The 13433-nt window shown below is 46.6% G+C and overlaps 1 protein-coding gene across 1 annotated transcript; it reads right to left on the bottom strand.

Annotated features, from left to right (window-relative positions):
• Nucleotides 1–272: 272 nt before the first annotated feature.
• On the bottom strand, nucleotides 273–3033 carry LOC100968169 (protein PBMUCL2). Its single transcript, XM_034963342.2, is given in 3 exon segments — nucleotides 273–678; nucleotides 871–1142; nucleotides 2847–3033. Coding segments are annotated over 3 exon segments (795 nt in total). The 3' UTR covers nucleotides 273–342.
• Nucleotides 3034–13433: the final 10400 nt, after the last annotated feature.

Raw genomic sequence — 13433 nt, 5'->3', positions numbered from 1 at the left:
TCCTCTGTCCCCAGTGCTTTCTGCATCTTTTGTGCCAGGTGCTCTTTTCCTTTCTCTCCACCTCTGTCTTTCCAGGAGTCTTTGCAGAGCTCTCTCTATGTAGGCTTCCTCACGCCTGACGATTTCTTGGGCCTCTGAACCTCAGCTCTCCATGCTCACCGCTTATCCTCAGCTGGCCTCGTTCCCCTGATGCCCTGAATATTCCCAGACCAAATACTCACCACAATGAAGCCCAATCCAACAAAGAGCACAACAGTGACTGTGGTTGCAGCCAGGGAATCTGAGGATAATTCCCATGGGTGTTAGGAGCCTGGTGGGTTTCACTGCTGTGACTGAAGTAGTTCACAGAAGGTGAGTGTCACCATGTTTAGTGGTTTCATCTTCTGTGGTCCCTGGGTCTGCAGTGACGGAGTCCTTGGTGGTCCCTGGGTCTGCAGTGATGGAGTGTTTGGTGGTCCCTGGGTCTGCAGTGACAGAGTCCTCAGTGGTCCCTGGGTCTACAGTGATGGAGTCCTCGGTGGTCCCTGGGTCTGCAGTGATGGAGTGTTTGGTGGTCCCTGGGTCTGCAGTGACAGAGTCCTCAGTGGTCCCTGGGTCTACAGTGATGGAGTCCTAGGTGGTCCCTGGGTCTGCAGTGACAGAGTCCTCAGTGGTCCCTGGGTCTACAGTGATGGAGTCCTAGGTGATCCCTGGGTCTGCAGTGATGGAGTGTTTGGTGGTCCCTGGGTCTGCAGTGATGGAGTCCTTGGTGGTCCCTGGGTCTGCAGTGACAAAGTTCTCAGCGGTCCCTGGGTCTGCAGTGATGGAGTCCTCAGTGGTCCCTGGGACTGCAGGCACATAGTCCTTGGTGGTCTCTGGGTCTGCAGTGACGGAATCCTTGGTGGTCCCTGGGTCTGCAGACACATAGTCCTTGGTGGTCGCTGGGTCTGCAGTGACAGAGCCCTCGGTGGTCCCTGGGTCCGCAGTCACATTGTCCTCAGTGGTCCCTGGGTCTGCAGTGACAGAGTCCTCGGTGGTCCCTGGGTCTGCAGTGATGTGGTCCTCAGTGGTCCTTCCATCTGCAGTTACATCATTTTCTCTTATTCTTGAGTCTTTAGGGCTGGTCTCTGGGTGCTTAGTGGAAATGCTTTGACTTAGTCCTACTAAAAAGTAATCTCATTTAATGTGAATTGTTGATGGCCCATCCTCATCTGCTCTGCTCAGTATTTTCATAACTATCCTCACATCCAAATGACACCTCTCCCCAGGTAATGTGGTGAGATTTATTCGAGTTAGGGATCATTTGGCATTTTTGGTTTAATTCCGGTAAAACATATTCCACAAAGAATCCTCTTGCACTACAATATGGATTATCTTTGCTGAGCCACGCCCTTCGAAGGCCTGCTCACCCAGCTTTGACTCTGTCTTTTCCAGGTCTGGTCTCTTTCCGTGGGACACTAAACCTGACTCTTTCTCGAGCTCACTCCTCTCTGAACTGGTGTTTCAGCAATTGGGGTATTCTGGCTCCATGTTCATAGGTGTCTCCTCTCATCCAGTTGTTCCTGTGGTTCTGGCAAACCAATGAGGCAGAAGCTGTGATTCATGTTAGAGATTACACTCAGGTCATGCTTGGCGTATGATTTAAAATGAGACAGCTGGCCAGGTGCTCCATCTCAAAAAAGGAAAAAAAAAGCATGAGACAGCTTCTGGGTCAGATCTGGGGCTAACGTGGTAGGCTTGGAGGCAGGGAAGATTCAAGGTGGTATGGGGGCAGGTTTAGGGGAGGAGTCATGAGGGGTGTGGGTGTGATCTAGTTGGACTGAGGGCAACACTGAGTCAGGTATAAGGACAAAGAAGAGATGAATCCTCTTCGTCTCCAGCCCTCACTGCCCCAGGCAGCCGTCAGGACTTGGGAGTATTCTTATTCTTAGGAATACATATAGCTTATGTGGCATAAATTTTGAACTTTTGGGACTCTGCCCAAATCTAGTCATCCCTCCCTACTGCTGATGCTCCACATTTTTCTAATAGGGTTCAAGTCTTCCTTCCTTCCTTTGTTCCTTCCTTCCTTCCTTTCCCTCTCTCTCTTTTTTTTTTTCTTGAGACGGAGTCTCCCTCTGTCATCCAGGCTGGAGTGCAATAGCACGATCTCCACTCACTGCAACCTCCACCTCCCAGGTTCAAGCGATTCTCCTGCCTCAGCTTCTCAAGTATTTGGGATTACAGGCGCGTGCCACCAGACCCAGCTAATTTTTGTATTTTTACTAGAGGCTGGGTTTCACCATGCTGGCCAGGCTGGTCTCAAACACCTGACCTCAGATGACCCACCCGCCTCAGCTTCCCAAAGTGCTAAGATTACAGGCATGAGCCACTGCACCTGACCGTTTCTTTTCTTTCTCTTTTTCTTTCTTTCTTTCTTTTTGGACACAGGGTCTTATTCTGTGATTCAGGCTAGAGTTCAGTAGCACAATCACGGCTCAATGCAGCCTTGGCCTCCTGGCCTCAAGTGATCCTCCCACCTCAGCCTCCCGAGTAGATTAGACTACAGGCATGGGCTACCACGCCTGGCTGATTTTTTTGGTTTTTGTAGAGATGGTGTCTCACTATGTCGCCCAGGCTTGTCTCAAACTCCTAGGCTCAAGGGATCCCACTCCTTCTCAGCCTCCCAAAGTGCTGGGATTACAGGAGTGCCAAATCTTTCATTTCTCCAGGAAAGTTGAAACAAAGAAACTTAAATAAAATGCACAAAATCAAAAGCAGAGCATTTCCTTAAAAGGGGATATGAGAAAGACGCTGGGGTCCCTACTTCCCTGTGGCAGGTGATTGAGGGTAGATAACAGGGTCCGGAGTTCCCAAGGTTCACTCACCTATTCCGTACCTTCGCTCAGGACTGGCCCTGTCTGAGTCCCAAGAGGCTCCTTCTCCAGGGACCCTGACTCCATCTCTCCAGGTCCTGGGGACTTTTGCATCCTTCTCACCAAAATTAACTCCCCCACCCCGTTCTGAACACCTCAGGAGAAGCAGGAGCAGCAGAAGGGGGACGGAGCCGGGCATTTTCTTCTCATCTCAAGAGAATCCACATGGTGCTAGCCAGGACACTTTTCCTCCCTCCTTCTCTCAAACTTTTTCCACCCTGCCCTTCTCCTTCCACCCACAGTGGCTGTGGGTTTATATGTGCTTTGCCGAGGGAAGCCAGAGCTCTGGGTCTTCCTTCCTGGAGGGAGGAGCAGCTTCTCAATTACCCCCTGTCACTCAAAGGAGTGGCCGGGCAGGGCAGAAGAGGCTGTCATGAGGGGAAGGGGGGCTCTCAGCTTTGGACCAGAGCCCAGAGTCGAGCAGCCACAGGGGATCAAGCCTGTCAGCGTGAGTGCACTGCTTTCTGATGTGGAGCCTAGTTGAAAACCATCCTCCACCCGGTGTTTCAGTGCTCAGGGAGGGCCTTGGCCTTCCTTCCCACAGGTGGCCACAGTAAAGTCAGGATGACCAAGGAGGGCATAGGTCAGGCCTGCCTGGGGGATGATGCTTGGCAAGAGGAGAGCTGGGTGTCAGAGGGTAGAGGACATTTGGTAAGGACCAAGAGAAGGTCCTCCAACAGAAGGAGAGGAACACTCATGAGGGGGCTATAAACACCCAATCTCTCTGTCTCTTAAAACCTTGCTCTTTGCTCAATCATCCACCCAAATCCTCTTCCTTGGCTTCTCTCCAGCCCACGGATCTCTTTCCTTGCTCCCCCTACTCGAGTGCCCTCACCCCAGTGAGCTTTCTCAATTACTGCATGTATTAGTCTGTTTTCACGCTGCTGATAAAGACATACCCAAGACTGGGAAGAAAAAGAGGTTTAATTGGACTTACAGTTCCACATGGCTGGGGAGGCCTCAGAATCACGGAGGGAGACAAAAGGCACTTCTTACACAGTGGCGGCAAGAGAAAATGAGAAAGAAGCAAAAGCGGAAACCCCTGATAAACCCATCAGATCTCATGAGACTTATTCACAGTCATGAGACTAGCAAGAGAAAGATTGGCGAAAAGAGAAAAACTCCCCACAACATGAGGGGAATTGTGGGAGCTACAATTCAAGTTGAGATTTCGGTGGGGACACAGCCAAGCCATATCACTGCACAAAATTAGTCCACTTGTGGTGAGGTCAGGCCTGAATGAGAATACCCACATCTTTTCCTTCTTCTCTGACCCTCATCCCTGCCTTGCCCACTCTTTAGAAGATCATTGTTGGTTCCCATCTTCATTCAGAGATGTCTCTCACCATTTGTGGGGCCTCTCTCTTTCCCAGTGTCCTTCTAACTAAAAGAGGAGTGTGAAATTGCAGGTGGGCCAGGAACTGTTCCTCTCTTAGAAGGCAGCTGATTTCCTGAAAATCAATTTAATGAATGGCTAGTTTACCACATGTAATTGACTATGTTAACTACTAGTATTATTTGAATGTATTAAATATTTTCTCTTTTCTTTCCTTCCTCCCTTTCTTTCTTTCTTTATTTCTCTTTCTCTTTCTCTCTCTCTTTCTTTCTTTTTGACAGGGTCTTGCTGTATTGCCCAGGTTGGAGTGCAGTGGTGCTATCACGGCTCACTGCAGCCTCGATCTCCCAGGCTCAAGTGATCCTTCCACCTCAGCCTCCGGAGTAGCTGGGACTACATGCATGCACCACCATGCCCAGCTGATTGTTTTTTTATTTTTAGTAGAGACAAGGTCTCACTATGCTGCCCAGGCTGGTCTCGAACTCCTGAGCTCAAGAGATCCTCCCTCGTCAGCCTCCCAAAGTGCTGGGATTACAGGTGTGAGCCACATCACCCAGCAACATTTTCAAACATAGTATTTAAACACACTCAAAAGAATTTGTATGTATTTAGTATAACTAATGAATAGATTTCAAAAGAGTATAGTAAGGAAAATATCTGATTTTCTAAGTCAAGAGGTATAATTTGCATATGATAAAATTCACCCTTTTTCATGTACAGGTCAATAGAATTTTTTTGGTTTGGCTTTGTTTTAGAATTTTTAAAACTTCATTTTGAGATAATTTTAGACTTACAGAGAATTACAAAAATAGTTACAGAGTTCCCATGTATTTTTCCCCTAGCTCTTCCTCATGTCAATATCTTACATAGTACAATTATAGAAACTGAGAGATTATATATACAATTATAGAAGCTAAGAAGTTATTGTTGGTACAATACTATATATTTTTTTGAGACAGAGTTTCCCTCTTGTTGCCCAGGCTGGAGTGCAATGGCATGATCTCAGCCCACAGCAATCTTCACCTCCCAGGTTCAAGTAATTCTCCTGCCTCAGCCTCCTGGGCAGCAGGGATTACAGGTGTGTAATCCTAACGGTGATAGATTAGATTCCTTCTACATTTATTAATTGAAATTCTTCTGTAAGAAAAAGTTGTGCCCTCTCCCCATTTTATTTATTCAACTATTTGTTTATATCAGAATGGACTCATAAATGTTTATTTTGTTCTGTGAGTTATGATCCAATACTATCACTATTTATTTTGTTGCTCAAACTTTGGCCACTGGGAGCTCTTTCAGATGGGCTCCAGGGCCGTTTTAATGTCCTCCATCCTTTTTTTGTTTTGTTTTATTTATGAGACAAGACTTCACTGTGTTTCCTAGGCTGAATTGCGGTGGCATCATCATACAGCCTCAAACTCCTGGGCTCAAGGTATCCTCCCGCCTCAGCCTCCTACAAGTAGCTAGGACTACAGGCATGCACCAGCACACCCAGCTGATATCTCCATTGCTATTTTGTTTTGTTTTTTGAGACAGGGTCTCACTTTGTTGCCCATGCTAGAGTGCAGTGGTGCAATATTGGCTCACTGTAATCTCCGTATCCTGAGCTCAACTAATCCTCCCACCACAGCCTTCCAAGTAGCTGGGACAACAGGTGTGCGCCACCACACCCAGCTAACTTTTTTTTTTTGTAGAGACAAAGTTTTGTCATATTGCTCAGGCTGGTCTTAAACTCCTGGGCTCAAGCAATCCACTTGTCTTGGCCTCCCAAAGTGCTGGGATTACAGGCTCAAGCCACTGTGCCCAGCCTCTCCATCCGTGGTATTTTGTTTTTTTGTTTTTTTGTGTGTGAGATGGAATTTCGTTCTTGTTGCCTAGACTGGAGCACAATGGTGCAATCTCGGCTCACTGCAACCTCTGCTTCCTGGGTTCAAGTGATTCTCCTGCCTCAGCCTCCCAAGTAGCTGGGATTACAGGCATGCACCACCATGCCCAACTAATTCTGTATTATTTTAGTAGGGAGAGGTTTCTCCAAGTTGGTCAGGCTGGTCTCCAACTCACGAACCTCAGGTGATCCCCCGGCCTGGGCCTCCCAAAGTGCTGGGATTACAGGTGTGAGACACTGCGCGTGGCCCTCTCCATCCCTTTTTAAAACACTTTCTTGCATTCTGGTATTACAAGATGCTTCATGCTCATTTTTTATTTTGTCCATCCAGGCCCTGGAATCAACTATTTCTCCACAGAGCTCTGGCTCCTCTTTGTATTAGAGAATAATATTTAGAAACCAAGATTTGGGTACTAGGTGTGCTCATTCATAGTGGATGTCACTGCTTCTTGCCCCCACAGAAGTTAGAGCTAGGAAACGTATGTATGTAAACTAACTCATGCATAAACACAGGTCTGTATTTATTTCTGCAATTACCTGTCTGCATATACAGATTGAATCCCTTATCTGAAATGCTTGAGACCGTAAGTGTTTTGGATTTTCAATTTCTTGGATTTCGAAATATTTGTATATACACAATGAGATATCTTGTGGATGAGACCCAAGTCTAAACAAGAAATTTGTTTATGTTTTATATATATCTTATACATGTAGCCTGAAGGTAACTTTACGTGATATTTTAAATAATTTTGTGCATGAAACAAAGTTTGTGTATGTTGACTTGTGGTGTCATGTTGGTGCTCAGCAAGTTTTGGATTTTGGAGCATTTTGGATTTTCAGATGAGGGTTGCTCAACCTGTGTGTTAAACACAAGCATGGGTGCATTTTGACACCTCCAGCTTTAATCCAGCAACATGGGGTTCATTCTAGTCTCTCCCTTTTCTTTATTTGTAACTCCTTTCTCTGACATGGCTACGAATGTCTATAAACATATTTTTTTACTTATTTTTTCAACCCTAATAAACAAATAGTGGTTTCAGAACTGCTAATTCATACCCTTGCCAGAAACACATTTACCAACTACAGTACAGTGTTTCTGTATTTTTTTTTTTTTTTTTGTCTTTAGCTTTATGGTCAAAACACAGTTTTTCTTTTCTTTTTCTTTTTTAAATTTGAGACAGGGTCTTGCTCTGTCACCCAGTCTGGGGTGCAGTAGCACTGCAGCCTTGATCTCCTGGACTCAAGCGATCCCTCCATCCTAGCCTCCTGAGCAGCTAGGAATACAGGCACACCATCATGCCCAGCTAATTTTTTTAACTTTTTGTAGAGGCGGGGTTCTCGCTGTGTTGCCGAGGCTGATCTAAAGCTCCTGGACTCAAACAAGCCTCCTGCCTTGGCCTCCCAAAGTGGTAGGATTACAGGCATGAGCCACCATGCCTGACTCAAAACAGTTTTTCAAAGTTACTTAGGCCAGCTCCTTCTTCTCCATCCGTTTCACTGTGCTTACATGAGTCATTTGTCAGAGTCTGCTTTCCATCTTTCCCTCCACATCCTGGTTGATTTGCTGAATTTCCATACCCTAAAAATCACTTTTTGTAGTGTACAGTTCTATGGATTTTGATAAATGGTAGAGTCACGTATTTGGCGCACTGAATCCCTTCATCCTCCTCAATCTCCCCCCATGCTGTTCCTTTAGAGCCAACCCTTCTCCCACTTCCCAAACCCTGGCAACATGGATCTTGTTTCTTTCCCTATAATTTTTCCATTTTCAGTATGTCATATGAAGGGAATCATATAGTCTGTAGCCTTATAGTTTTAGATATAATTTATATAGTATTCAAAGGAATCATATTTGCAATTATTCATCAGAGTCAAGAATAAATAATTTTTTCTTGCACATATTTTTGAATAAAGTCTTTCATGTGAAAATTGTTATAAATAAATATATTTATCTTGAGTATTTTCTTAACTAGAAAACATGCTATAAATCAAGAAGACATTCCCCAGTCTCCCTCTGTCTCCCAGCCTCCAGCCTGCAGCAGGAGGGAATCACATTGAATATGATTTAAAGAAAATTTAAAAATTCAAAGAATTAGTCATTTGATGAATTAGTTTTAAGAAAATTGCCTAGAGCTCGTTAGATGACGACCTCCCTAAAACAGGACTTTTAACAAAAGTCACCATAAATTCTGGAGTTGGGGATTTTTAAAAAAGTGCTAGGCAGAAATCTCTTGAAATTCACATTTCTTCTCCGTTTTTTTTTTTTTTTTTTTTTTTTGAGACAGGGTCTCACTCTGTTACCCAGGCTGGAGTGAGTGGCGCAATCACAGCTCAGTGAAGGCTTGACCCCCTGGGCTCAAGTTATCCTCCCACCTCAGCTGGGACTACAGGTGTGCACCACCACACATGGCTAATCTTTTAAACTTTTTGTAGAGACAGGACCTCACTCTGTTGCCCAGGCTGGTCTCAAACTCCTGGGCTCAAACAGTTTTCCCACCTTGGCCTCCCAAAGTGTTAGGATTACAGGCATGAGCTACTGTGCCCAGCCTCCACTTCTTTTCTTCTTTCCCATTTCCATGTTTTGTGGTCTTAGATTTGTCTATTTGCTTCTTTCTTTGCGGGGGCATTACAACACCCTTTTTGCTGGTTTCCAGCCTCTATTTTCTACTCACTCAGCTGATTGAAGTGTTCTTATTGGGGAAAAAATTGTGTCCCACTACACCTTAAAGTGATGTGTGGGCTTTGTGCTGTTAAAGGATGAAATCTGGCCTCCTTGGAGTGGTGTTCAAAGCCACGCATTAGCCCCCAGCCCCAGCTCCCTCTGCTGTGCTCTCCAGCCCCACAGGTCTTCTGACCTTCACTGGCCGTGCCATGCCCAGTCTTGCACAAGCTGCTTGCTTGCCTGGCATTTCCTCTTCTGCTCCTCGTAAATGCCTGCTAACTCCTCAAAATCCAAATGTCACCTTCTATGTGAGTCAGCCTCTCCTCCCCTCATCAAGTTAGATGTTTCCTCCTGTGGTGCTTCCATTCATACTACTTGATGCGTTGGCCTGTAACTTATGTGCCTCCCTCACCCAACTGTGACCTACAGGGTCATCCTAGCTGCCCAGCTCCTTGAGACCTCATGCCAAGCAGGTGTCCAGTAAATATGGTGAATGAATGAATGAAAAAATGAGTGCAAAAGATGATAATTATTTTATGAAAAAGGTCTGGGGGCTCTTAAAACTGAAGAGGAGATAATGGATACACTGATAAATATCTTCAAGGTATTATTTTAAAACCCTAATATAAAAATAAAAATTAAAAAATCCCAAAATAAAAAACCCGAATATACATTTTTTCTTCCTATTGAGGTAAAATTTACAAAAAGTGAAATGCACAGATCTTAAGAATTCAGTTAGTGGAGGTTTCTTGTTTTGTTTTGTTTTTTTGAGACAGGGTCTCACTCTGTTGCCCGGGTTGGAGTGCAGTGGCACCATCACGGCTCACTGCAGCCTTGACCTCCTGGGCTCAAGCAATCATCCCACCTCAGCCTCCCAAGTAGCTAGAACTACAGGTGTGCATTACTATACCCGACTAATATTTGTATGTTTTGTAGAGATGAGGTCTTGCCATGTTGCCCAGGCTGGTCTCAAACTCTTGGGCTGAAGCAATCCTTTCACCTCAGCCTCCCAAAGTGCTGGAATTACAAGCGTCAGCCACCACGCCCAGCTGTTAGCTGAGTTTTGACAAGTGTATTTACCTGTGTAACCAACAGACCAGTTGATATAGAAAACATTCCTATCACCCAGAAAGTGCCCCCTTCCTAAAAACCCTCACCCTCATAGGAGATCTGATCTCTGCCACCATAGATTAGTTTTGCCTATTGTTGAATTTCATGCAAATAAATTGTACAGTAGATACTCTCTTGCATCTGTTAAAAATAGATTTTGTTGTTGTTGTTATGTTTTTTGTTTGTTTTGTTTTGGAGACAGTCTTTCTCTGTTGCCCACGATGGAGTGCAGTAGCGCAATCTCTGCTCACTGCAACCTCCGCCTCCCAGGTTCAAGCAATCCTCCCACCTCAGCTTCCCGAGTAGCTGAAACTACAGGCATGCGCCACCACACCCGGCTAATTTTTGTATTTTTAGTAGAGACGGGGTTTTGCCATGTTGGCAGGGCTGGTTTTGAACTCCTGACCTCAGGCGATCCGCCCGCCTCAGCCTCCCAAAACGCTAAGATTACAGGCCTCATGAGCCACCGCACCCAGCCTAAAAACAGTTTTGTTCATCATATTGTAAAATGTTCTTAGAGAAACAGCTTGGTCCTGTTAAGGCTCTCCCAAAGACCCAGGAGAATCTCAGAAGCTGAAGAGACTTAGCAGAGGGTGAAACTGATAAAGCAGAGGCGAGTGATTCACAGGGAGGAAGAATCAGTGGGGTGCGTGTGCGAGAGCAAGTTGCACCAGAAGCCTGGGTGGGACCAGGCCTGAGCATGGTGCTGACACTGGCATGTGTGCCCTCTGAGGCCTGGTTTTGGGGGAGCTGCTGAGGATCTAGACCGTAGCAGGGCAAGCCAGTCCTGCCCTTGCAAAAACTGGGAGCACATTCTCCCTGCCCTGGACAGTTGCTGGGCTGGGAGCCCACAGGAGAGAAAGGTGGCAACTCACACCTGCAGCCCAGAGCAGACGTGAGTGGCCAGGAAAAGTGGCCACGTCTAAGGGTGGCCCCAGTAGCAAGCTCTTTCCTACCTCACAACATGAAAACAGGATCACTTTCCTCCAGTTCATGTTCTAGGCTCATGCAGAGGCTGTTTTCCTGCCATGCAACACACGTCTGTAAAGACCAGCACCTGCCTTCCCCCATCTCTCCTGACTCCATTCTTCCATCGACCCAGAGGCCTCGGGGAGCAGGGAAGGAGTGGGGAAGAAAATGGGACAGATGTGAGGTCTCTGGATTTCATGCTAGGATTTGAGAACTGGGAGTACACAGCGAAAGAGTGTCCTCATGATATAGGAAACCTCTCTTCACAGCAATATACAAGCACACACCCACATTCTGGCTGTCACATAGAGCAGATGCACTTATTTAATCATTCAGCACCAGCGATAGCCTCCTGTTTCAGGTCTGGGAGAACTAAACGGAAGGTGGGAGTGTCAGGGGCTGGAGCAGAGCTGGGAGGAGCAGCCCTGGGGGCAAGTGAGGAAACCCGAGACCGCTGGTCCTCCCCACCCTGAGGACAGTGAAGTGCCTGCCTTTAGGGACACTGTGTCTCCTCATCAGCTCCATGCCTGCGGGAGAACACTGGTCTCTAAAATCCGTTTCAGTCTCACTTGACCCATCTTGGACTCCATGATATCCTTGAGGGCATGGACCAAGGTTTGGGATGTGAAGATCTTTGGTGAAGAGGTTTCTTAGGCACAGAGAGTTTCTCTAGAAAACAAAAGGATGGATCGTTCAGAGTTATGCCCCTCTTCCAGTGCTCTCCCATCCCACGTGTCCCCACTCCCCATTCGGCCTCCCCAGCCTCAGTACTCCTTTGGCCCCTTCTCTCCTTATGAATTTCCTCTGAACATGTACCAGCTTTTCTAGCCCTCTCTCTTGCTGGTTCTCACCTGCTCTCTCTGTCTTGCTTTGTCCCTCTCCTGATTTCTCATTCCCTATTAGCCACACAATGACCCTACTCTCTCTACCTTGCTTCCCTCCTCAGTTCCCTGCACTCCCTCCCTCAGAAAAAGGATTTCCCACACATCAGGCACTCGTGAAATAAAGGAGCCCTGTGAAGAGAATCACAGCCATTGCAACCAAGGCCAGAGTGACTAGGACGACTTCCCACAGCCTCAGGCATCCATTAGACCTTCCCTCATTCCCTGGAGGGGCTGCACTTGTGCTGGTGACACTGGAGGTTGCGGTTGTTGTGTTAGTTCCACTGGAAGATATAGTGGACCCAGGGCAGGGGGGTTGTAGTGATTCCACTGGGAGGTGTGGTTGGTCCAGGGGGCGTGGTCACGGTGATTCTGCTGGATAATGTGGTTGATCCTGGAGGGGTGGTCATGGTGATTCCACTGGAAGGTGTGGTTGGTCCAGGGCAGTGTTCACGGTAATTCCACCAGATGGTGTGGTTGATCCTGGAGGGGTGGTCACGGTGATTCCACTGGAAGGTGGGGTTAATCTAGGGGGATGATCGTGGTGATTTCACTGGAAGTTACAGCTGGTTAAGAAAGGGTGGCTGGTTGGCTCCATTGGAAATTTGGTTTTGTTCACCGCTACCGCTACTATGAGTAATACTAGTGATAATAATAGTGGCTGTCATTTAAGAATGCTCACTATATTCCAGGCACTGTGCTAAGTGCCACATATAAATTAGTACTAAAATCCTTACAACACCTCCTTGAGATAGAAACTAATATTACCCCCATTTTATAGATAGGTAAATTGAGGTTTAGAGAAGTTAAGCAGCTAGTTCCAGGTCAGACAGTTAGTAGGTAGTGGAACAAGGATTTAAATCAAGGCAGTCTGACCCCAGAGCCAGCCCCTAAAGCCCTTAACCCATGCATTATTCCATATCCCAGGTATGGGGGAGTTACAAGACCAGGGTTTACAGGGGATGGTGTTATTCTTTTAACTATTCATGATACTCTCCGACTAAAGAACGTAAGAGAAAAGTTGAAGGCCCATCAAGCTCCTCTCCAAACAGTATTGTGCCCTTCCTCTAGGGGGCAGATAATCAAGGGGAGTCGGTTTGGAAGGGGACCATGATGTGCATTTTTACTACATCGGGTAATTCTTCTGAACACAAAAGTTTGGGGCTGGGCGCAGCGGCTCACACCTGTAATCCCAGCATTTTGGGAGGCCAAGGCAGGAGGATCACTTGAGGCCAGGAGTCTCGACCAGCCTGGACAACATGGAGAAACCTTGTCTCTACTACACATACAAAAAAATTAGCCAAGCATGGTGGTGCACGCCTGTAATCCCAGCTACTCGGGAGGTTGAGGCACGAGAATTGCTTGAGCCTGGAAGGTGGAGGTTGCAATGAGCTGAGAGCACGCCACTGCACTCCAGCCTGGGCGACGGACCAAGACTCTGTCTCAAAAAAAAAAAAAAAATAGTTTGGGAGCCACTGGTTTAAGGGACCCCAGATGGTCTTGACACATGGACTAGTAAAGAATCAGTCACGTCAGCTTGAAGAAATAAGATCTTCTGGGATTCAGGAAAGTGGCTCAGCTTTCTTGTTGGATCAGTTAGAGTTAAGGTGAGACTGAGCTTCTTTCCCTGTCATGCCTATTTTCTACCCTGTTCTGATTTTCCATCCCATTAACAACGAAGCCCTTGACCTCCCAGATC

Source organism: Pan paniscus, chromosome 5 (assembly GCF_029289425.2).
Source record: "Pan paniscus chromosome 5, NHGRI_mPanPan1-v2.0_pri, whole genome shotgun sequence".
Classification (NCBI taxonomy): domain Eukaryota; kingdom Metazoa; phylum Chordata; class Mammalia; order Primates; family Hominidae; genus Pan; species Pan paniscus.
Note: the sequence above shows the minus strand (reverse complement) of the source record. Positions and strands in the feature narration are given on the sequence as shown.